This window comes from Pimephales promelas, chromosome 7 (assembly GCF_988280905.1).
Source record: "Pimephales promelas chromosome 7, fPimPro1.hap1.1, whole genome shotgun sequence".
Taxonomy (NCBI): domain Eukaryota; kingdom Metazoa; phylum Chordata; class Actinopteri; order Cypriniformes; family Leuciscidae; genus Pimephales; species Pimephales promelas.
Genome location: NC_142775.1, coordinates 11778832 through 11805401, shown reverse-complemented (window position 1 = coordinate 11805401; position 26570 = coordinate 11778832). Strand labels below are relative to the sequence as shown.

At 43.3% G+C, this 26570-nt stretch overlaps 2 protein-coding genes across 4 annotated transcripts in view; one reads left to right on the top strand and one right to left on the bottom strand.

Moving 5' to 3' along the window:
- col18a1a (collagen type XVIII alpha 1 chain a) overlaps positions 1 to 26570 on the top strand; it is a 151335-nt gene that overhangs the window by 90226 nt on the left and 34539 nt on the right. For all 3 annotated transcript variants that reach the window (XM_089133060.1, XM_089133058.1, XM_089133059.1), the window contains one exon: positions 9006 to 9072. In XM_089133060.1, the coding sequence (XP_088989186.1) occupies positions 9006 to 9072 (67 nt within the window). The remainder of the gene's footprint in view (positions 1 to 9005; positions 9073 to 26570) is intronic.
- LOC148978307 (uncharacterized) lies at positions 10684 to 25707 on the bottom strand. The gene is made up of 4 exons (XM_089133538.1): positions 25295 to 25707; positions 23459 to 24478; positions 14204 to 15196; positions 10684 to 10720 (listed from the first exon to the last, which is right to left on the bottom strand). The coding sequence occupies exons 1-4, from the start codon at positions 25705 to 25707 to the stop codon at positions 10684 to 10686; spliced, it is 2463 nt and encodes an 820-aa protein (XP_088989664.1).

Genomic DNA, 26570 nt, shown 5'->3' with positions numbered 1-26570 from the left:
GGCTCTTAGGTGTGGACTGCAAGGATTGTCTTTCATAAGTGCTTTTTGTTTGACTGGTTTATTCATCAGTGCTAATTGTGTCATGCAATTTGAGAACATTTAGGCCATATTTTGTGTGTCTGTGTTTGTTTGATTTGTATTAGTATATTGTACTTGGAGGTTGATGCTTCTTTCCTTTCACTTACAAGTATTTATATTTGTTTTTAACATTTTTTAAACAGCTGTTTCTTACCTTGTTATTTTAAATTACATGGCTTTTGTTTGCCTTACAGTATCCAATGCATTTTAACATGCTGTGACAGAAACAGAGACGGCATTTTCCGAAGTACTGTGAAGTAAATTTTCCTTTATTTTACCGTGGAATCCATTTTAAATGATGCCACATTCCCCCCTGGGACATTTTCCATGCTTGTTTCACCCTGCTTGGATGTTAGAAAGTGCATTTGAGGAGAGGGCACCTGGTGGACATGCCTTTTTGCAAACTGTGTTTGCATGACAGCCTCTTGTGGAGGCCTAATTTTGTGTAATCCAATTTCATGAGATTATTATATCTAGTGGAAGAGAAGTAGTCTTGTGAGAGTGGAAAACAGTTTGACTTCATTACACTTGTTCTATGAAAAAGAAAATTGAATTTTGGCATGTCTTATTTAGCGTGTCATATTTCTGAGACAATGCCGGATATTGCATTTACTTTTAGGAGATTGGTAAATGACTTCATTTAGTCATTACTAATTATAATGCAAATTATAATATATAAAATAAAAATTTGAAGGAAAACTTGATTCCAAGTGATGATCTTAATCACGATTAATCACATCCAAAATAAAATTTTGTGTTTACATTATATATGTGAGTGCACTGTGTATAATTATTTTATATATATAAATACACACACATGCTTGTATATATTTAAGAAATATTTTCATGTATATACTGTATATATATATATATATATATATATATATATATATATATAATTTATATTATATATAAATATAAGTATATTATATATAAATAATATTTTTTTCTAAATATACATACATGTATGTATTTATATATATATATATATATTTATATATATACAAAATAATTATACACAGTGCACCCACATATGCACTTATGTGATTAATCGCGATTAATCGTTTGACAGCCCTAATATATGTAATTAATTATCCATAATTATGCCAATTCTATGCCGTTAATATGATTTGTTTGATATTTTGTATTTTCACTTTCAATACACAAATTGATTCATTCAAATGTACCAAATTTGACATTAAAAACAATTTAATTTGACATTAAAAGTAAGGGTTTTCAAATATTATTTTACATGTTTAGAATATTTGTGTTTTTTTTTTTTTTTCCCACAGTATAAATGGGTCTTTAGAATTTAAAATATCATCATATTTTGTGGAATCAAATAGTATGAAAACCTCCGATCTAGACTCCACTGAAGTATAGTTTACTGAAGTATTCCAGCCCCAGAAGAATCCAGTACATTCCAAGTGATGATCTAAATTGCTCTCGTGGAAGACCGTGATGCAAAAAACACATGCCAGCAAAGAATGGCCCCTTTTTTAATGCACAAGGAAATGTCCTTCTGTGCCGTATGATCTTTTCCATATCCTCAACTCCTCCAGCATAACTCAGTGTAATGTGTTCAAGGTCAGATTCTCTCGTCTCCGCAGCAGTGACCGTGATGGCAGATGTTTAGCAGCCCCTCCTCATCTAGCCGGACAGCCCCCTAACTGCCCACTCCTGACCTCTATCTTTAGACCCCAGGACCCGTGGCCTGCATTCCCCAAGACGGTCGTTCTCTCGGTCCAAAAATACATGCTGTCAGCATCCTCTCACACTGGCCATCAGAGCACTCTGTGTCCTCTCAGGCAAAGTCTCCTTTTTCTCAATCCCGCCGTGAAATCTGAGGATCAGAGTGTTCTAGAACCTGATGCCTGGTATTTCATCAGTGGGATTCTGCCGTTTCAGCAGCGCGTGTTTTGTAAAGTGCAAGGTCAGGCCCTCTTTGTGTCTGCGCTTCAAACGGCCAGCCCTGGCAGCTTTTCTTCAAGGAGCTTTGTTAACTGTGAGCTGTATGTCTGAGTGTGACCGCTGTGTGTGAGTATACGAAAATCTGTGAAGTCACGGTTCTTTGCTTTGCCATATCAAGTGCCCTCTAGTGTTTTAAGATCATGGTTGTATTTGTCAAAGTGTTTGTACATAATCAGTGAAATAAAATTCAACTGTCGGAACAGGTATGAAAGGACAAATGTGCTTATTCATTTTAAGAAACCAAGAAATTGGATTTTTATGGCATTTAGTCCCTTAACTTTAAGGAAACGTATACCCCTAAACATGTCCGTAAAACAAGAACTTCACCTGAGAAACAAATCTGCTTGACATATTAAAGGGGTAGTTCAGTTTGAAATACATTTTAGGCATGTTTTAGCTTACATCAAGGGCATCCAAGATGTAGGTGTCTTTGTTTCCACAGTAGTACAATTTTTTATATTTTTAGGTCAGACCGTTCTTGTCTGTCAGTCATATAATGGAGGTCTATGGTCACCACCTCAAAGAGCATGCACAGAGAAGTCCAAATTAAACATGATTTAATGAATCGTAAATGTAAGTACACATTGATGGCCTAAGACACAAAACGAGCCGTTGGTGTGAGAAAACGAACAGTATTTATGTAGTTTTTACCTCTTGTAACCACAGCCACAAAGCGCCCGCACCCTCAGATCACTTGGACGTGGTTACAAGAGATAAAACGATATAAATGCTGTTTGTTTTCCCACACAAACCGCTCGTTTCGTGTCTTAGGCCATCAATGTGTACTTACATTTACAAGTCATTAAATCATGTTTAATTTGGACTTCTCTGTGCATGCTCTTTGAGGTGGTGACCATAGACCTCTATTATATGGCTGATAGACACAAACGGTTTGACCTAAAAATATCAAAATTGAAAATACTGCGGAAACGAAGACACATACATCTTGGATGCCCTTGAGGTAAGCTAAAACATATCAAAAATGTATTTCTTTGTTTTGAAAAGTATTTTTTACTTTGTTTAAAAATTGAAGAATTTTAGGAGTCAGTAAAAGTGACAGTAAAGACAGTTCCCTATCGAGGGAACTCAACACTGCGTCGATAAAATCGACTCTTTGGGGACGCTCCCTAAGCGTGCGCCTCTGAAGTATGAATGAAACTAATCCAATCCTGATTGGTGTTGCGTCGTGACGTAACATGTGACGGCATACCCGGAAGTATAAAAGTGACGCTGTCACAACACACACTAGCTTTCGCTCTTCAGCAAGCGCTTTATGTTGAAACTGTCTGTCTTATTTGGTGTTGTTTGTCTTATTATTGAAAGAAAGTATGGCCAGTGAACAATTCAAGAGGTGTGTGCATCCCTGCCCTCGTTTCATCACGGGTGGGGACGCACACTCTCTATGTGTGTATTGTTTGGGAGTGCAGCACGCACGGGCAGCTCTCGAGGGGGCTGCTTGTGAAATGTGTGAGGCTTTGCCTATTAGAGTGCTGCGCTCCCGGCTGGCGTGCTTTGACGAGCACGGTCAGGCTCGCGTTCCCCAGGGTTCCGGTCCCGCATATGTCGAGGCGATGCGGCGACTGAGATCCTGGGGTTCGCAGCGGGATCTGGCGGAGGAGAGTGAGAATGCTGAGGCATTTTCTCGCTCGCCATCGGCTGGTCCCGCAGCCTCTGAGAGTGGTGTGGGAGCCCGCGCTGCGGTTTCTCCTACCCGCGATCAGGTCCCGGTGCTTGAGCTGTCTACTTCTGAGGAAGGGGACGTGCTCAGCATCGATGCGGACGACCGTGATCTCAGCACGCCATCACGCGGCCTGGGTTATGAGGAGCTGGTGGAGGTTGTGACACGCGCTGTGGCCAGACTAAACATCAGCTGGCCACAACATGAGCAGGAAACGCAAGTCACCAGTAAAATGGACGAGCGTTACCTGCAGCGCAGGTCACAGCCTCACCGCCGGGGTCTGCCGTTTTTCCCTGATCTCCATAAAGAGATCTCGAGAACGTGGGAAAGACCGCATTCGTCCCGTATTTCGAGTCCCAATGTAATAGATTACAGCAATGTTATGGGGGCTCGAGATATGGGATATGGGAAGATGCCGAAGGTGGAGGAGGCTTTAGCGAGCTATCTCTCTCCCGAATCGGCGTCTTCCCTAAAGACCCCGGTGTTGCCTAGTAAGCCCTGCAGAGAGACATCTGCATTGGTGGGCAGGGCTTACATGGCGGCGGGTCGGGCTGGTTCGTGTCTGCACTCAATGGCGATTTTGCAGGCATACCAGGCCGACCTCCTGAAAGATTTGGATGAGGGGGAGGGGCCTACTCCTGAAGATGTCGCGGAGTTGAGGAAGGCCGCAGATTTGTCTCTCCGGGCCACTAGGGAAGCGGCCAGCGCTATTGGCCGCTCTATGGCGGCCATGGTGGCCACGGAGAGGCATCTGTGGCTGAACTTATCCGGAATTAAAGAAAAGGATAGGTCCTTCCTGCTGGATGCGCCGCTTTCGGCTTCTGGCCTGTTCGGCGACGCCGTTAATTCGGTTGTCGACAGGTTTCAGGAGTCGAGAAAACAATCTGCGGCGTTCCAGCAGTACCTCCCCCGGAAAGCGAAGGCCAAATCTAGTAGGGGGGGGCAAAGCAATCAGCCCCAGCCATCAGCCAGCTCCTCCCACAGGGCAGAGCAGAAGGAGAGCGTTTCCTCTAGAGCCCCCCCTCCGGGGTCTTGGCAACAGAGGAAACGCTCCCAAAAACCGAAGTCCTCCAGCCAGAGGGGCGACCTGAGGGACGTCATTCAGGCTAAGAGGACTTCGGAAAAGAGGTCCTAGCCAAGGCAGGACTTCAGAGGGCTGCCCCCTCCGCAGTGAGACAACCGAGGTTGTTCTCACAACGGGGCCCTCTAGGAAAAGATGCAGGTCCGCCGTTAACAGCGCTTCGGGCCGCATCAATTTCCAGCGAAAAGACACCAGAGGCCAGCCTCGAGAGGCTGGTACCCTTAGCAGATTTTGTAGAGGGATGGTATCATCTTCCCAACATATCTCCATGGGTCCTGCAGATAATACGAGTTGGGTACAGACTGCAGTTCGCGCACCGCCCCCCCAAGTTCTCTGGGGTGGTGCTCACTGCGGTGGTCCCAGAGCAGGCTCAGGTGTTGGAACAAGAAGTACAGACTCTGCTGTCGAAAGGAGCCATAGAACGTGTTCTTCCGGTAGACAGGGAGTCCGGGTTTTACAGCCGGTACTTTATAGTTCCAAAGAAGGATGGGGGGTTAAGGCCAATTTTGGATCTCAGGGTGTTGAACCGGTCTCTGAGAAGGTTCAAATTCAGAATGTTGACCATTCCAACAATCGTGAGTCAAATCAGATCCGAGGACTGGTTTGTCACGATAGATCTGAAAGACGCCTATTTTCACATCTCCATCCTTCCTTGTCACAGGAGATACCTGAGGTTCGCTTTCGGGGGCGAAGCATACCAATATCGGGTTCTTCCGTTCGGCCTAGCACTCTCTCCCCGCACATTTACCAAGTGTATGGACGTGGCCCTTGCTCCACTGAGACTTCAGGGGATTCGCGTATTGAATTATCTCGACGACTGGCTTATTTTGGCCCAGTCTCGGGAGATGGCAGTTCGGCATCGAGATGTCGTTCTTGGCCATATTCAAAAATTGGGGTTAAGACTCAATTTGAAGAAGAGTGTGCTAGAACCGTCCCAGGGCACGACCTTTTTGGGAGTCGTGTGGAACTCGATTACAATGCAGGCACGTATGTCTCCCGCACGTATCGAGTCAATTCTGGCGATGGTGTCCAGGGTGAGGCTAGGTCAGGCCGTCACTGTGAAACACTTTCAAAGGATGCTGGGCCTCATGGCAGCGGCATCCAACATTATTCCTCTGGGCCTCCTTCACATGAGGCCCCTCCAGTGGTGGTTGAAGACCAAGGGGTTCTCACCCAAAGGAAATCCGTTCCGTATGATCAGAGTAACGCGCAAGTGCCTTCAGTCTCTGCAAATATGGAAGAAGCCTTGGTTCCTATCCCAAGGGCCAGTGTTGGGGGTGTCATGTCGCCGGGAAACCGTTTCGACAGACGCCTCCCTTACGGGCTGGGGCGCGGTCATGGACGGCCGCTTTACCAGGGGTCTGTGGCAGGACCATCATCGCACTTGGCATATAAATTGCCTGGAGATGATGGCGGTATTCAAGGCTTTGAGGAGCTTCCTCCCAGACATCGAGGGTCGCCACGTCCTTATACGGACAGACAATACGTCAGTGGTGGCCTATCTGAACCGACAGGGGGGACTCAGATCGCGCCCTCTGTGCAAACTGGCGCATCAGATTATCCTTTGGTCCCAGGGAAAGATATTGTCAATAAGGGCAATGTATATCCCAGGGGTTCAGAATCGGGGAGCAGACATCCTGTCGAGGCAGGGGCTGAGGCCCGGGGAATGGAGACTTCATCCGGATGTGGTGAAGTCGATATGGGAGAGGTTCGGACCGATGGAAGTGGATCTGTTTGCGTCTCGAGAGACGTCCCACTGTCCACTTTGGTTCTCCCTCTCACATCCAGCCCCACTGGGGTTGGATGCCATGGTACAGGCTTGGCCGAGGCTTCGCCTGTATGCTTTCCCCCCGATCGCTCTGCTCCCAGGGGTCCTGGAGAGGGTCCGTCAAGAGGGCATCAGTCTACTTCTGGTTGCCCCGAGATGGCCGACACGAGTATGGTTCTCGGATATAATATCACTCCTCATAGCTCCGCCATGGCCGATTCCTCTGAGGAGGGATCTATTGTCTCAGGCGGAGGGCACAATCTTCCACCCTCGCCCAGAGTTGTGGAAGCTGTGGGTCTGGCCTCTGAGGGGGTTCAGTACCTAAATGCTGGCTTATCAGCTGAGGTGGTTGGAACCATACTTAGCTCTAGGGCCCCATCTACCAGGAGATTATATGGCCTCAAGTGGAAGGTGTTTCACACTTGGTGTGGAGAACGAAGGTTGGATCCAGTAAACTGCCCAGTGGCTTCAGTTCTGGAATTCCTTCAGGATCGTTTCTCTGCGGGTCTCTCCCCGTCCACTCTTAAGGTGTACGTGGCTGCCGTTTCGGCTTTCCACGCGCCAGTAGATGGTGGACCTCTGGGGAGGCACCAGTTGGTCATTAGGTTTCTCCGTGGTGCTTGGAGGATGAGGCCGGCGATCAGGTCCAGGGTGCCTGCCTGGGATCTGGCAATAGTTCTGGAAGGGTTGTCCCTCGCTCCCTTCGAACCTTTAGAGTCGGCTTCGCCTAAGGACTTAACGTTGAAAATGGTCTTTCTCTTAGCGATTACCTCTCTTAAGAGGGTGGGAGATCTCCAGGCCCTGGCGGTAACGCCAGCTTGCTTGGAGTTTGCCCCTGGCAAAGTAAAGGCCTTTTTGCACCCGAGTCCGGGCTACGTGCCTAAAGTTCCTTCGAGTACGGCTCGCTCTGTAGTCCTTCAGGCATTCCATCCTCCACCTCATGTGTCGGCGGGAGAAGAGAGGCTTCACTTGCTCTGCCCCGTCAGAGCTTTGAGTGTATACTTGGAAAAGTCTGCTTCTTGGAGAAGATCTGACCAGTTGTTAGTATGCTTTGGGTCACCTAAGAGGGGGCTCCCGGCGACCAAACAAACTATAAGTAACTGGATTGTCCAGGCTATTACTGAGGCTTACAAGGTGCGTGGGGTTCCTTCACCTTTGGCCTTAAGGGCTCACTCGACTAGAGGCATGGCTTCCTCTAGGGCCCTTCTGTCGGGAGTACCTCTGCAGGAGATTTGTGAGGCAGCCAGCTGGGCTACCCCGCATACTTTCATCAGGTTTTACAGTCTCAGCCTTCCCAGTACGCCCGGTGCACACGTACTCGGCCCTTGCTGAGTGCCTAATCAGTTTCACTCTGGGGCGGGTCTGTTCGGTGCGTGGCCTAGTGGGTACTCGTTCCCCAAAGAGTCGATTTTATCGACGCAGTGTTGAGTTCCCTCGATAGGGAACGTCTCGGGTTATGACTATAACCCTTGTTCCCTGAGAAGGGAACGAGACACTGCGTCGTGTTGCCACGCCCCCTTTTCAGACCCTTGAGCGTCTTGCTTCATCGCGAGGCTAGTGTGTGTTGTGACAGCGTCACTTTTATACTTCCGGGTATGCCGTCACATGTTACGTCACGACGCAACACCAATCAGGATTGGATTAGTTTCATTCATACTTCAGAGGCGCACGCTTAGGGAGCGTCCCCAAAGAGTCGATTTTATCGACGCAGTGTCTCGTTCCCTTCTCAGGGAACAAGGGTTATAGTCATAACCCGAGACGTTTTAATTTGATGATTTACATGTGAAAAATTCTTTTTGCTATTTATATTTGTCAAAGAATCCTGAAAAGAGTGCTAGTTTCCACACATCTGTTTTCAATGTGAAATAAATCAGCATATTAGCATGGTATCTGAATTCTGATCATGTGATCAAAGTACTGATGCTGAAACTTCAGCCTTTCCCTCAGGAATAAAATAAAAACATAAAATTTTAAATTGTAAAAATATTTCACAATATTACTGTATTTGCTGTATTTTTGATCAAATAAATGCAGCCTTAGTGAGCATTTCTTTCTAAAACATTGACCCCAAACTTTTGAATGCTATTTTCTCTTTACTGTAAGAGTTTTTTGTCTTGTAACTGGCAGATTTTCCCACTTGTGTGCTTAAACAAAAATATGAAATCTGCCTGTGCCACAAGAAAAGAGATTTGAAAACCAGCTACAGTATAATATCTCATATTTACAACAGTTTTGCAAATGTGTCTTGTTTTAAGGATGCTTAGACTTTTTTTTACTTGTGAAAACAAGAACAGGCGCTCTTTAAGGATGTGAATTTTTATCAATGTACATGCTGTTATTTCTGTACATTGCATTTCAGTGTTGATTGACTGTCTGATTTGCGGTTTATTTATGTTAATTGATATATTAATGATGCTTATCACTTTCAGCTGACACCTCCCTCCTCTCGGCCGATCCAGCAGCCACCGGTGACCAGCAGTGAGAAGCAGCAGACAGGTGAGCTTTGTTTGTCTGTGTTCAGTATCAGTCTGAACTAGTCTGTCTATAAAACATCAGCTAGTCTGACAGCACAGCTCATCAGATGCATTTATTGCTCTCCTGAATTGTTAAATGGCTCTTTTTCTTCTTGTAAACGTTTTTGTGCTTTTTTGGTTAATTTACAACTTTCCTTTTGTTGATACAGTTATTTTGTTCAAAATAGAAAGAAAACATTTGGGCTGCATAGTTAGCGTACACATCTGAAAAGAACAGTATCCTCGGTTTCACAGACTATGCTTAAGTCTCAGACTAAAATGCGTGTCTGAGCTGTTTTAACTGAAAGCAATTTGCACTGAAATATCTTATGTTTATAACTCTCACATTTATAAAAGCTACTTGAATGTCCTAATTGCTCTAAGGCCTAATCCTGGCTTAATCTAAACCCTGTCTGTGAAACCAGGCCAAAGTGTTGCAGCCAGCAAGTTCAGTTTGTTAATCACAGATCTTACTCAAAGCACACTTTCCCCAGGTTCAAGCTAGTGTTTCTAGCAGGGTATTGAAGGCAAGCAGATTTAAAAATAAATTAGTGGTTTTAATTTTAGTATAATCATGAAATTGTGTGTTTATGCATGGAGCGACTTTTATTTTGCTTTGGCTCCCTCTATTGGTGTAAAGCAATGAGAAAATGTCTTTTTACATTTAATTGTAAACGTATTCTTAAGAGGTGTGTTATTCTGATGTTATAATGGATGGCCTAAACCCAAGGATGGATTATGGCTTACGCCAATGGGGCAATAATGCACGTTTGATGAGTAAAAATCTACATTTGGCATTGTTGACAACTGTAATTGTGACTTTTTAAGTTGTTATTTTACTTCTTATATTAGTAAAAATGTATATTAAGTATAAACGTCAAAAAATCGCACATTTATACAAAGTTAAATTTATGAAAAGCTGAAGTTGTAATTTTGAGATATAAACTCACAATTATGAGCGATACAGGTTTTATATCACAATTACAGAATGTCACATAATTCAATAATAAAAAGTCACATAATAATAATGTTATTATTAATGTATTTTTTTTTAAATATATATATTCAAAATAAGATTCCTGGGTTGTTTCTGTGACATTGTGCGTGGGCAACAAGGGATGCTGGTTCCCAATGGCCTAGTATTCTGATTGACCATAATCCATTCTTTTACTTGCTTCAACAATGTACATGACTTTCAAAATGGTTTGCTATATGATCTTTCCTCATAATGAGCTGAATTGGGAAGTTTTAATGAACATTAGGATCAGCTGATTCCTCTCGACAAACTTCTGGCTCTTACGGCGGCTCTCGAAAAACATCTGGTTCATATGGGGATTCCCGAAAAACTCCGGTCTCCTATGGTGATTCTCGACAAACATCTGGCTCATATGGTGTTTCTGAACGAACTTCTGGTTCATATGGTGATTCCCAACGAAGCCCTGGCTCATATAGTGGTTCTCGACAATCATCTGGCACTGATGGTGGTTCTCAACAACCTCTTGACTCAGATTATGTTAGCAAGCAAACCTTGGGTTCGTATGAGGATTCTAGAAAAGCTTCAAACTCTGTTGACTACTCTCTAAGAACAACAGGCTCAGCTGATGATGGGATACGGTATTCTGTGGAGTCTTCTGCGGGTCCAACAGGTAATAAAAAGATGAAAATCTCTCAAATGGACATGGGACATTCTGGATAGAAATTCTCAGCAGAATTTCTACATGATGCTTTGCATGAAATACTGGCAAAAAGCTGTGGATGCCCAACAAGGACTGCAGCAAACCGGGTGCAAGTGATAGTGTTGCTGCATATGTATGTTGTTTATTGCACATATGTATGTTTGTTGTTTAATGCTAGCATAATTGTTATATGGCATTTGTATTGACAGATTGCTTATTCAGCTGCTTAGCTTCTGCTTGTTGGCATATTCTTGAATATGTGGAGTTTGGCACATCTTCCTTGGCTATTGTCATGTTTTATTTTTATTTTATACAACTAGATTATTTTTGGTTGAAAATTACAGAAACATGTCCAGGTCATGTTTCACAATAGATAAATTATATATTAAAAGACAAACGCCTTTTTAGGACTATTTAGATCTTCTACACTCTGACATTATTTTAATAATTATTAAGCACATTTCCCCCTAATTTCTTATTGTCATAATGTTTGTATGTATGATTTACTTGTACGGTCAGTTGTATTCCTGTTACTGTAATAGTTTATTTTTATATTTCAGCACACACCAAATACTAGCATGATGTATATGTATTTAACCATTTAAATGTGTAATTATTTTTTAGCATTATTTTGCATTTTGGTAATGAGAATTAACATGAAAACTTGTATATCACAGTTTATCTTAATGGTCTTAGAATTGGCTTTATTTTCTTAATGCAAAATATGATTTCTTACTTTTATTTTGTAGTAAGATTTAAGGGATAGCTCACCCAAAAATTCATCTTCGGAACACATTTGACATTTTTGATGAAATCTAAGAGCTTTTTGTCTCTCCATTGACAGCTACATATAAACATTGATTAGCGAACAGAAACAGAAGCTCAAACGTGCTGCGTAACACAATAATGAACCTCATTGGTTCTTGCAGAAGTGCAAACGTGCTGCGTAACACAATAATGGACCTCATTGGTTCTTACAGAAGCTCAAACGTGCTGCGTAACACAATAATGAACCTCATTGGTTCTTGCAGAAGTGCAAACGTGCTGCGTAACACAATAATGGACCTCATTGGTTCTTACAGAAGCTCAAACGTGCTGCGTAACACAATAATGAACCTCATTGGTTCTTTCAGAAGCTCAAACGTGCTGCGTAACACAATAATGAACCTCATTGGTTCTTGCAGAAGTGCAAACGTGCTGCGTAACACAATAATGGACCTCATTGGTTCTTACAGAAGCTCAAACGTGCTGCGTAACACAATAATGAACCTCATTGGTTCTTTCAGAAGCTCAAACGTGCTGCGTAACACAATAATGAACCTCATTGGTTCTTGCAGAAGCTCAAACGTGCTGCGTAACACAATAATGAACCTCATTGGTTCTTGCAGAAGCGCAAACGTGCTGCGTAACACAATAATGGACCTCATTGGTTCTTGAAGAAGTGCAAACGTGCTGTGTAACACAATAATGAACCTCATTGGTTCTTGCAGAAGCTCAAACGTTCTGCGTAACACAATAATGAACCTCATTGGTTCTTGCAGAAGCTCAAACGTGCTGCGTAACACAATAATGAACCTCATTGGTTCTTGCAGAACCTCAAACGTGCTGCTTAACACAATAATGAACCTCATTGGTTCTTGCAGAAGCTCAAACGTGCTGCGTAACACAATAATGAACCTCATTGGTTCTTGCTGAAGCTCAAACGTGCTGCGTAACACAATAATGAACCTCATTGGTTCTTGCAGAAGCTCAAACGTGCTGCTTAACACAATAATGAACCTTATTAGTTCTTGCAGAAGCTCAAACGTGCTGCGTAACACAATAATGGACCTCATTGGTTCTTGCAGAAGCTCAAACGTGCTGCGTAACACAATAATGAACCTCATTGGTTCTTGCAGAAGCTCAAACGTGCTGCGTAACACAATAATGAACCTCATTGGTTCTTGCAGATGCTCAAACGTGCTGCGCAACACAATAATGAACCTCATTGGTTCTTGCAGAAGCTCAAACGTGCTGCGTAACACAATAATGAACCTCATTGGTTCTTGCAGATGCTCAAACGTGCTGCGCAACACAATAATGAACCTTATTAGTTCTTGCAGAAGCTCAAACGTGCTGCGTAACACAATAATGGACCTCATTGGTTCTTGCAGAAGCTCAAACGTGCTGCGTAACACAATAATGAACCTCATTGGTTCTTGCAGAAGCTCAAACGTGCTGCGTAACACAATAATGAACCTCATTGGTTCTTGCAGAAGCTCAAACGTGCTGCGTAACACAATAATGAACCTCATTGGTTCTTGCAGAAGCTCAAACGTGCTGCGTAACACAATAATGAACCTCATTGGTACTTGCAGAAGCTCAAACGTGCTGCGTAACACAATAATGAACCGCATTGGTTATTGCAGAAGCGCAAACGTGCTAAGTAACACAATAATGAACCTCATTGGTTCTTGCAGAAGCTCAAACGTGCTGCGTAACACAATAATGAACCTCATTGGTTCTTGCAGAAGCTCAAACGTGCTGCGTAACACAATAATGAACCTCATTGGTTATTGCAGAAGTTCAAACGTGCTGCGTAACACAATAATGAACCTCATTGGTTCTTGCAGAAGCTCAAACGTTCTGCGTAACACAATAATGAACCTCATTGGTTCTTGCAGAAGCTCAAACGTTCTGCGTAACACAATAATGAACCTCATTGGTACTTGCAGAAGCTCAAACGTGCTGCGTAACACAATAATGGACCTCATTGGTTCTGGCAGAAGCTCAAACGTGCTGCGTAACACAATAATGAACCTCATTGGTTCTTGCAGAAGCTCAAACGTGCTGCGTAACACAATAATGAACCTCAATGGTTCTTGCAGAAGCTCAAACGTGCTGCGTAACACAATAATGAACCTCAATGGTTCTTGCAGAAGCTCAAACGTGCTGCGTAACACAATAATGAACCTCATTGGTTCTTGCAGAAGCTCAAACGTTCTGCGTAACACAATAATGAACCTCATTGGTTCTTGCAGAAGCTCAAACGTGCTGCGTAACACAATAATGAACCTCATTGGTTCTTGCAGAAGCGCAAACGTGCTGCGTAACACAATAATGAACCTCATTGGTTCTTGCAGAAGCTCAAACGTGCTGCGTAACACAATAATGAACCTCATTGGTTCTTACAGAAGCTCAAACGTGATGCGTAACACAATAATGAACCTCATTGGTTCTTGCAGAAGCTCAAACGTGCTGCGTAACACAGTAATGAACCTCATTGGTTCTTGCAGAAGCTCAAACGTGCTGCGTAACACAATAATGAACCTCATTGGTTCTTGCAGAAGCGCAAACGTGCTGCGTAACACAATAATGGACCTCATTGGTTCTTGAAGAAGTGCAAACGTGCTGTGTAACACAATAATGAACCTCATTGGTTCTTGCAGAAGCGCAAACGTGCTGCGTAACACAACAATGAACTTCATTGGTTCTTGCAGAAGCGCAAACGTGCTGCGTAACACAATAATGAACCTCATTGGTTCTTGCAGAAGCGCAAACGTGCTGCGTAACACAATAATGAACCTCATTGGTTCTTGCAGAAGCTCAAACGTTCTGCGTAACACAATAATGAACCTCATTGGTTCTTGCAGAAGCTCAAACGTGCTGCGTAACACAATAATGAACCTCATTGGTTCTTGCAGAAGCTCAAACGTGCTGCGTAACACAATAATGAACCTCATTGGTTCTTGCAGAAGCTCAAACGTGCTGCGTAACACAATAATGAACCTCAATGGTTCTTGCAGAAGCTCAAACGTGCTGCGTAACACAATAATGAACCTCATTGGTTCTTGCAGAAGCTCAAACGTGCTGCGTAACACAATAATGAACCTCATTGGTTCTTGCAGAAGCTCAAACGTTCTGCGTAACACAATAATGAACCTCATTGGTTCTTGCAGAAGCTCAAACGTGCTGCGTAACACAATAATGAACCTCATTGGTTCTTGCAGAAGCTCAAACGTGCTGCGTAACACAATAATGAACCTCATTGGTTCTTGCAGAAGCTCAAACGTTCTGCGTAACACAATAATGAACCTCATTGGTTCTTGCAGAAGCTCAAACGTGCTGCGTAACACAATAATGAACCTCATTGGTTCTTGCAGAAGCTCAAACGTGCTGCGTAACACAATAATGAACCTCATTGGTTCTTGCAGAAGCTCAAACGTTCTGCGTAACACAATAATGAACCTCATTGGTTCTTGCAGAAGCTCAAACGTGCTGCGTAACACAATAATGAACCTCATTGGTTCTTGCAGAAGCGCAAACGTGCTGCGTAACACAATAATGAACCTCATTGGTTCTTGCAGAAGCTCAAACGTGCTGCGTAACACAATAATGAACCGCATTGGTTCTTGCAGAAGCTCAAACGTGCTGCGTAACACAATAATGAACCTCATTGGTTCTTGCAGAAGCTCAAACGTTCTGCGTAACACAATAATGAACCTCATTGGTTCTTGCAGAAGCTCAAACGTTCTGCGTAACACAATAATGAACCTCATTGGTTCTTGCAGAAGCTCAAACGTGCTGCGTAACACAATAATGAACCTCATTGGTTATTGCAGAAGCGCAAACGTGCTGCGTAACACAATAATGAACCTCATTGGTTCTTGCAGAAGCTCAAACGTGCTGCGTAACACAATAATGAACCTCATTGGTTCTTGCAGAAGCTCAAACGTGCTGCGTAACACAATAATGAACCTCATTGGTTCTTGCAGAAGCTCAAACGTTCTGCGTAACACAATAATGAACCTCATTGGTTCTTGCAGAAGCTCAAACGTGCTGCGTAACACAATAATGGACCTCATTGGTTCTTGAAGAAGTGCAAACGTGCTGTGTAACACAATAATGAACCTCATTGGTTCTTGCAGAAGCTCAAACGTGCTGCGTAACACAATAATGGACCTCATTGGTTCTTGAAGAAGTGCAAACGTGCTGTGTAACACAATAATGAACCTCATTGGTTCTTGCAGAAGCTCAAACGTGCTGCGTAACACAACAATGAACTTCATTGGTTCTTGCAGAAGCGCAAACGTGCTGCGTAACACAATAATAAACCTCATTGGTTCTTGCAGAAGCGCAAACGTGCTGCGTAACACAATAATGAACCTCATTGGTTCGTGCAGAAGCTCAAACGTTCTGCGTAACGCAATAGTGAACCTCATTGGTTCTTGCAGAAGCTCAAACGTGCTGCGTAACGCAATAATGAACCTCATTGGTTCTTGCAGAAGCTCAAACGTTCTGCGTAACACAATAATGAACCTCATTGGTTCTTGCAGAAGCTCAAACGTGCTGCGTAACACAATAATGAACCTCATTGGTTCTTGCAGAACCTCAAACGTGCTGCTTAACACAATAATGAACCTCATTGGTTCTTGCAGAAGCTCAAACGTGCTGCGTAACACAATAATGAACCTCATTGGTTCTTGCAGAAGCTCAAACGTGCTGCGTAACACAATAATGAACCTCAATGGTTCTTGCAGAAGCTCAAACGTGCTGCGTAACACAATAATGAACCTCAATGGTTCTTGCAGAAGCGCAAACGTGCTGCGTAACACAATAATGAACCTCATTGGTTTTTGCAGAAGCTCAAACGTGCTGCTTAACACAATAATGAACCTTATTGGTTCTTGCAGAAGCTCAAACGTGCTGCGTAACACAATAATGAACCTCATTGGTTCTTGCAGAAGCTCAAACGTGCTGCGTAACACAATAATGAACCTCATTGGTTCTTGCAGAAGCTCAAACGTGCTGCGTAACACAATAATGAACCTCATTGGTTCTTGCAGATGCTCAAACGTGCTGCGCAACACAATAATGAACCTCATTGGTTCTTGCAGAAGCGCAAACGTGCTGCGTAACACAATAATGAACCTCATTGGTTCTTGCAGAAGCTCAAACGTGCTGCGTAACACAATAATGAACCTCATTGGTTCTTGCAGAAGCTCAAACGTGCTGCGTAACACAATAATGAACCTCATTGGTACTTGCAGAAGCTCAAACGTGCTGCGTAACACAATAATGAACCGCATTGGTTATTGCAGAAGCGCAAACGTGCTGCGTAACACAATAATGAACCTCATTGGTTCTTGCAGAAGCTCAAACGTGCTGCGTAACACAATAATGAACCTCATTGGTTCTTGCAGAAGCTCAAACGTGCTGCGTAACACAATAATGAACCTCATTGGTTATTGCAGAAGCTCAAACGTGCTGCGTAACACAATAATGAACCTCATTGGTTCTTGCAGAAGCTCAAACGTGCTGCGTAACACAATAATGAACCTCATTGGTTCTTGCAGAAGCTCAAACGTTCTGCGTAACACAATAATGAACCTCATTGGTTCTTGCAGAAGCTCAAATGTGCTGCGTAACACAATAATGAACCTCATTGGTTCTTGCAGAAGCGCAAACGTGCTGCGTAACACAATAATGAACCTCATTGGTTCTTGCAGAAGCTCAAACGTGCTGCGTAACACAATAATGAACCTCATTGGTTCTTGCAGAAGCTCAAACGTGCTGCGTAACACAATAATGAACCTCAATGGTTCTTGCAGAAGCTCAAACGTGCTGCGTAACACAATAATGAACCTCATTGGTTCTTGCAGAAGCTCAAACGTGCTGCGTAACACAATAATGAACCTCATTGGTTCTTGCAGAAGCTCAAACGTTCTGCGTAACACAATAATGAACCTCATTGGTTCTTGCAGAAGCTCAAACGTGCTGCGTAACACAATAATGAACCTCATTGGTTCTTGCAGAAGCTCAAACGTGCTGCGTAACACAATAATGAACCTCATTGGTTCTTGCAGATGCTCAAACATGCTGCGTAACGCAATAATGAACCTCATTGGTTCTTGCAGAAGCTCAAACGTGCTGCGTAACACAATAATGAACCTCATTGGTTCTTGCAGAAGCTCAAACGTGCTGCGTAACGCAATAATGAACCTCATTGGTTCTTGCAGAAGCTCAAACGTTCTGCGTAACACAATAATGAACCTCATTGGTACTTGCAGAAGCTCAAACGTGCTGCGTAACACAATAATGAACCGCATTGGTTATTGCAGAAGCGCAAACGTGCTGCGTAACACAATAATGAACCTCATTGGTTCTTGCAGAAGCGCAAACGTGCTGCGTAACACAATAATGAACCTCATTGGTTCTTGCAGAAGCTCAAACGTGCTGCGTAACACAATAATGAACCTCATTGGTTCTTACAGAAGCTCAAACGTGATGCGTAACACAATAATGAACCTCATTGGTTCTTGCAGAAGCTCAAACGTGCTGCGTAACACAGTAATGAACCTCATTGGTTCTTGCAGAAGCTCAAACGTGCTGCGTAACACAATAATGAACCTCATTGGTTCTTGCAGAAGCGCAAACGTGCTGCGTAACACAATAATGGACCTCATTGGTTCTTGAAGAAGTGCAAACGTGCTGTGTAACACAATAATGAACCTCATTGGTTCTTGCAGAAGCGCAAACGTGCTGCGTAACACAACAATGAACTTCATTGGTTCTTGCAGAAGCGCAAACGTGCTGCGTAACACAATAATGAACCTCATTGGTTCTTGCAGAAGCGCAAACGTGCTGCGTAACACAATAATGAACCTCATTGGTTCTTGCAGAAGCTCAAACGTTCTGCGTAACACAATAATGAACCTCATTGGTTCTTGCAGAAGCTCAAACGTGCTGCGTAACACAATAATGAACCTCATTGGTTCTTGCAGAAGCTCAAACGTGCTGCGTAACACAATAATGAACCTCATTGGTTCTTGCAGAAGCTCAAACGTGCTGCGTAACACAATAATGAACCTCAATGGTTCTTGCAGAAGCTCAAACGTGCTGCGTAACACAATAATGAACCTCATTGGTTCTTGCAGAAGCTCAAACGTGCTGCGTAACACAATAATGAACCTCATTGGTTCTTGCAGAAGCTCAAACGTTCTGCGTAACACAATAATGAACCTCATTGGTTCTTGCAGAAGCTCAAACGTGCTGCGTAACACAATAATGAACCTCATTGGTTCTTGCAGAAGCTCAAACGTGCTGCGTAACACAATAATGAACCTCATTGGTTCTTGCAGAAGCTAAAACGTTCTGCGTAACACAATAATGAACCTCATTGGTTCTTGCAGAAGCTCAAACGTGCTGCGTAACACAATAATGAACCTCATTGGTTCTTGCAGAAGCTCAAACGTGCTGCGTAACACAATAATGAACCTCATTGGTTCTTGCAGAAGCTCAAACGTTCTGCGTAACACAATAATGAACCTCATTGGTTCTTGCAGAAGCTCAAACGTGCTGCGTAACACAATAATGAACCTCATTGGTTCTTGCAGAAGCGCAAACGTGCTGCGTAACACAATAATGAACCTCATTGGTTCTTGCAGAAGCTCAAACGTGCTGCGTAACACAATAATGAACCGCATTGGTTATTGCAGAAGCGCAAACGTGCTGCGTAACACAATAATGAACCTCATTGGTTCTTGCAGAAGCTCAAACGTGCTGCGTAACACAATAATGAACCTCATTGGTTCTTGCAGAAGCTCAAACGTGCTGCGTAACACAATAATGAACCTCATTGGTTCTTGCAGAAGCTCAAACGTTCTGCGTAACACAATAATGAACCTCATTGGTTCTTGCAGAAGCTCAAACGTGCTGCGTAACACAATAATGGACCTCATTGGTTCTTGAAGAAGTGCAAACGTGCTGTGTAACACAATAATGAACCTCATTGGTTCTTGCAGAAGCGCAAACGTGCTGCGTAACACAACAATGAACTTCATTGGTTCTTGCAGAAGCGCAAACGTGCTGCGTAACACAATAATAAACCTCATTGGTTCTTGCAGAAGCGCAAACGTGCTGCGTAACACAATAATGAACCTCATTGGTTCTTGCAGAAGCTCAAACGTTCTGCGTAACACAATAATGAACCTCATTGGTTCTTGCAGAAGCTCAAACGTGCTGCGTAACACAATAATGAACCTCATTGGTTCTTGCAGAAGCTCAAACGTGCTGCGTAACACAATAATGAACCTCATTGGTTCTTGCAGAAGCTCAAACGTGCTGCGTAACGCAATAATGAACCTCATTGGTTCTTGCAGAAGCTCAAACGTGCTGCGTAACGCAATAATGAACCTCATTGGTTCTTGCAGAAGCTCAAACGTTCTGCGTAACACAATAATGAACCTCATTGGTTCTTGCAGAAGCTCAAACGTGCTGCGTAACACAATAATGAACCTCATTGGTTCTTGCAGAACCTCAAACGTGCTGCTTAACACAATAATGAACCTCATTGGTTCTTGCAGAAGCTCAAACGTGCTGCGTAACACAATAATGAACCTCATTGGTTCTTGCAGAAGCTCAAACGTGCTGCGTAACACAATAATGAACCTCAATGGTTCTTGCAGAAGCTCAAACGTGCTGCGTAACACAATAATGAACCTCAATGGTTCTTGCAGAAGCTCAAACGTGCTGCGTAACACAATAATGAACCTCAATGGTTCTTGCAGAAGCGCAAACGTGCTGCGTAACACAATAATGAACCTCATTGGTTTTTGCAGAAGCTCAAACGTGCTGCTTAACACAATAATGAACCTTATTGGTTCTTGCAGAAGCTCAAACGTGCTGCGTAACACAATAATGAACCTCATTGGTTCTTGCAGAAGCTCAAACGTGCTGCGTAACACAATAATGAACCTCATTGGTTCTTGCAGAAGCTCAAACGTGCTGCGTAACACAATAATGAACCTCATTGGTTCTTGCAGATGCTCAAACGTGCTGCGCAACACAATAATGAACCTCATTGGTTCTTGCAGAAGCGCAAACGTGCTGCGTAACACAATAATGAACCTCATTGGTTCTTGCAGAAGCTCAAACGTGCTGCGTAACACAATAATGAACCTCATTGGTTCTTGCAGAAGCTCAAACGTGCTGCGTAACACAATAATGAACCTCATTGGTACTTGCAGAAGCTCAAACGTGCTGCGTAACACAATAATGAACCGCATTGGTTATTGCAGAAGCGCAAACGTGCTGCGTAACACAATAATGAACCTCATTGGTTCTTGCAGAAGCTCAAACGTGCTGCGTAACACAATAATGAACCTCATTGGTTCTTGCAGAAGCTCAAACGTGCTGCGTAACGCAATAATGAACCTCATTGGTTCTTGCAGAAGCTCAAACGTTCTGCGTAACACAATAATGAACCTCATTGGTTCTTGCAGAAGCTCAAACGTGCTGCGTAACACAATAATGAACCTCATTGGTTCTTGCAGAAGCTCAAAAGTGCTGCGTAACACAATAATGAACCTCATTGGTACTTGCAGAAGCTCAAACGTGCTGCGTAACACAACAATGGACCTCATTGGTACTTGCAGAAGCTCAAACGTGCTGCGTAACACAACAATGGACCTCATTGGTACTTGCAGAAGCTCAAACGTGCTGCGTAACACAATAATGGACCTCATTGGTTCTTGCAGAAGCTCAAACGTGCTGCGTAACACAATAATGAACCTCATTGGTTCTTGCAGAAGCTCAAACGTGCTGCGTAACACAATAATGAACCTCATTGGTTCTTGCAGAAGCTCAAACGTTCTGCGTAACACAATAATGAACCGCATTGGTTATTGCAGAAGCGCAAACGTGCTGCGTAACACAATAATGAACCTCATTGGTTCTTGCAGAAGCTCAAACGTGCTGCGTAACACAATAATGAACCTCATTGGTTCTTGCAGAAGCTCAAACGTGCTGCGTAACACAATAATGAACCTCATTGGTTCTTGCAGAAGCTCAAACGTTCTGCGTAACACAATAATGAACCTCATTGGTTCTTGCAGAAGCTCAAACGTGCTGCGTAACACAATAATGGACCTCATTGGTTCTTGAAGAAGTGCAAACGTGCTGTGTAACACAATAATGAACCTCATTGGTTCTTGCAGAAGCGCAAACGTGCTGCGTAACACAACAATGAACTTCATTGGTTCTTGCAGAAGCGCAAACGTGCTGCGTAACACAATAATAAACCTCATTGGTTCTTGCAGAAGCGCAAACGTGCTGCGTAACACAATAATGAACCTCATTGGTTCTTGCAGAAGCTCAAACGTTCTGCGTAACACAATAATGAACCTCATTGGTTCTTGCAGAAGCTCAAACGTGCTGCGTAACACAATAATGAACCTCATTGGTTCTTGCAGAAGCTCAAACGTGCTGCGTAACACAATAATGAACCTCATTGGTTCTTGCAGAAGCTCAAACGTGCTGCGTAACGCAATAATGAACCTCATTGGTTCTTGCAGAAGCTCAAACGTGCTGCGTAACGCAATAATGAACCTCATTGGTTCTTGCAGAAGCTCAAACGTTCTGCGTAACACAATAATGAACCTCATTGGTTCTTGCAGAAGCTCAAACGTGCTGCGTAACACAATAATGAACCTCATTGGTTCTTGCAGAACCTCAAACGTGCTGCTTAACACAATAATGAACCTCATTGGTTCTTGCAGAAGCTCAAACGTGCTGCGTAACACAATAATGAACCTCATTGGTTCTTGCAGAAGCTCAAACGTGCTGCGTAACACAATAATGAACCTCAATGGTTCTTGCAGAAGCTCAAACGTGCTGCGTAACACAATAATGAACCTCAATGGTTCTTGCAGAAGCTCAAACGTGCTGCGTAACACAATAATGAACCTCAATGGTTCTTGCAGAAGCGCAAACGTGCTGCGTAACACAATAATGAACCTCATTGGTTTTTGCAGAAGCTCAAACGTGCTGCTTAACACAATAATGAACCTTATTGGTTCTTGCAGAAGCTCAAACGTGCTGCGTAACACAATAATGAACCTCATTGGTTCTTGCAGAAGCTCAAACGTGCTGCGTAACACAATAATGAACCTCATTGGTTCTTGCAGAAGCTCAAACGTGCTGCGTAACACAATAATGAACCTCATTGGTTCTTGCAGATGCTCAAACGTGCTGCGCAACACAATAATGAACCTCATTGGTTCTTGCAGAAGCGCAAACGTGCTGCGTAACACAATAATGAACCTCATTGGTTCTTGCAGAAGCTCAAACGTGCTGCGTAACACAATAATGAACCTCATTGGTTCTTGCAGAAGCTCAAACGTGCTGCGTAACACAATAATGAACCTCATTGGTACTTGCAGAAGCTCAAACGTGCTGCGTAACACAATAATGAACCGCATTGGTTATTGCAGAAGCGCAAACGTGCTGCGTAACACAATAATGAACCTCATTGGTTCTTGCAGAAGCTCAAACGTGCTGCGTAACACAATAATGAACCTCATTGGTTCTTGCAGAAGCTCAAACGTGCTGCGTAACGCAATAATGAACCTCATTGGTTCTTGCAGAAGCTCAAACGTTCTGCGTAACACAATAATGAACCTCATTGGTTCTTGCAGAAGCTCAAACGTGCTGCGTAACACAATAATGAACCTCATTGGTTCTTGCAGAAGCTCAAAAGTGCTGCGTAACACAATAATGAACCTCATTGGTACTTGCAGAAGCTCAAACGTGCTGCGTAACACAACAATGGACCTCATTGGTACTTGCAGAAGCTCAAACGTGCTGCGTAACACAACAATGGACCTCATTGGTACTTGCAGAAGCTCAAACGTGCTGCGTAACACAATAATGGACCTCATTGGTTCTTGCAGAAGCTCAAACGTGCTGCGTAACACAATAATGAACCTCATTGGTTCTTGCAGAAGCTCAAACGTGCTGCGTAACACAATAATGAACCTCATTGGTTCTTGCAGAAGCTCAAACGTTCTGCGTAACACAATAATGAACCTCATTGGTTCTTGCAGAAGCTCAAACGTGCTGCGTAACACAATAATGAACCTCATTGGTTCTTGCAGAAGCTCAAACGTGCTGCGTAACACAATAATGAACCTCATTGGTTCTTGCAGAAGCTCAAACGTGCTGCGTAACACAATAATGAACCTCATTGGTTCTTGCAGAAGCTCAAACGTTCTGCGTAACACAATAATGAACCTCATTGGTTCTTGCAGAAGCTCAAACGTGCTGCGTAACACAATAATGAACCTCATTGGTTCTTGCAGAAGCTCAAACGTGCTGCGTAACACAATAATGAACCTCATTGGTTCTTGCAGAAGCTCAAACGTGCTGCTTAACACAATAATGAACCTCATTGGTTCTTGCAGAAGCTCAAACGTGCTGCGTAACACAATAATGAACCTCAATGGTTCTTGCAGAAGCGCAAACGTGCTGCGTAACACAATAATGAACCTCAATGGTTCTTGCAGAAGCTCAAACGTGCTGCGTAACACAATAATGAACCTCATTGGTTCTTGCAGAAGCTCAAACGTGCTGCGTAACACAATAATGAACCTCATTGGTTCTTGCAGAAGCTCAAACGTGCTGCGTAACACAATAATGAACCTCATTGGTTCTTGCAGAAGCTCAAACGTGCTGCTTAACACAATAATGAACCTCATTGGTTCTTGCAGAAGCTCAAACGTGTTGCGTAACACAATAATGAACCTCAATGGTTCTTGCAGAAGCTCAAACGTGCTGCGTAACACAATAATGAACCTCATTGGTTCTTGCAGAAGCTCAAACGTGCTGCGTAACACAATAATGAACCTCATTGGTTCTTGCAGAAGCTCAAACGTGCTGCGTAACACAATAATGAACCTCATTGGTTCTTGCAGAAGCTCAAACGTGCTGCGTAACACAATAATGGACCTCATTGGTTCTGGCAGAAGCTCAAACGTGCTGCGTAACACAATAATGAACCTCATTGGTACTTGCAGAAGCTCAAACGTGCTGCGTAACACAATAATGAACCTCATTGGTTCTTGCAGAAGCTCAAACGTGCTGCGTAACACAATAATGAACCTCAATGGTTCTTGCAGAAGCTCAAACGTGCTGCGTAACACAATAATGAACCTCAATGGTTCTTGCAGAAGCTCAAACGTGCTGCGTAACGCAATAATGAACCTCATTGGTTCTTGCAGAAGCTCAAACGTGCTGCGTAACACAATAATGAACCTCATTGGTTCTTGCAGAAGCGCAAACGTGCTGCGTAACACAATAATGGACCTCATTGGTTCTTGAAGAAGTGCAAACGTGCTGTGTAACACAATAATGAACCTCATTGGTTCTTGCAGAAGCGCAAACGTGCTGCGTAACACAACAATGAACTTCATTGGTTCTTGCAGAAGCGCAAACGTGCTGCGTAACACAACAATGAACTTCATTGGTTCTTGCAGAAGCGCAAACGTGCTGCGTAACACAATAATGAACCTCATTGGTTCTTGCAGAAGCGCAAACGTGCTGCGTAACACAATAATGAACCTCATTGGTTCTTGCAGAAGCTCAAACGTTCTGCGTAACACAATAATGAACCTCATTGGTCCTTGAAGAAGCTCAAACGTGCTGCGTAACACAATAATGAACCTCATTGGTTCTTGCAGAAGCTCAAACGTGCTGCGTAACACAATAATGAACCTCATTGGTTCTTGCAGAAGCTCAAACGTGCTGCGTAACACAATAATGAACCTCATTGGTTCTTGCAGAAGCTCAAACGTGCTGCGTAACACAATAATGAACCTCAATGGTTCTTGCAGAAGCTCAAACGTGCTGCGTAACACAATAATGAACCTCATTGGTTCTTGCAGAAGCTCAAACGTGCTGCGTAACACAATAATGAACCTCATTGGTTCTTGCAGAAGCTCAAACGTTCTGCGTAACACAATAATGAACCTCATTGGTTCTTGCAGAAGCTCAAACGTGCTGCGTAACACAATAATGAACCTCATTGGTTCTTGCAGAAGCTCAAACGTGCTGCGTAACACAATAATGAACCTCATTGGTTCTTGCAGAAGCTCAAACGTGCTGCTTAACACAATAATGAACCTCATTGGTTCTTGCAGAAGCTCAAACGTGCTGCGTAACACAATAATGAACCTCAATGGTTCTTGCAGAAGCTCAAACGTGCTGCGTAACACAATAATGAACCTCAATGGTTCTTGCAGAAGCTCAAACGTGCTGCGTAACACAATAATGAACCTCATTGGTTCTTGCAGAAGCTCAAACGTGCTGCGTAACACAATAATGAACCTCATTGGTTCTTGCAGAAGCTCAAACGTTCTGCGTGACACAATAATGAACCTCATTGGTTCTTGCAGAAGCTCAAACGTGCTGCGTAACACAATAATGAACCTCATTGGTACTTGCAAAAGCTCAAACGTGCTGCGTAACACAATAATGAACCGCATTGGTTATTGCAGAAGCGCAAACGTGCTGCGTAACACAATAATGAACCTCATTGGTTCTTGCAGAAGCTCAAACGTGCTGCGTAACACAATAATGGACCTCATTGGTTCTGGCAGAAGCTCAAACGTTCTGCGTAACACAATAATGGACCTCATTGGTTCTTGCAGAAGCTCAAACGTGCTGCGTAACACAATAATGAACCTCATTGGTACTTGCAGAAGCTCAAACGTGCTGCGTAACACAATAATGAACCGCATTGGTTATTGCAGAAGCGCAAACGTGCTGCGTAACACAATAATGAACCTCATTGGTTCTTGCAGAAGCTCAAACGTGCTGCGTAACACAATAATGGACCTCATTGGTTCCTGCAGAAGCGCAAACGTGCTGCGTAACACAATAATGAACCTCATTGGTTCTTGCTGAAGCGCAAACGTGCTGAGTAACACAATAATGAACCTCATTGGTTCTTGCAGATGCTCAAACTTGCTGCGTAACACAATAATGAACC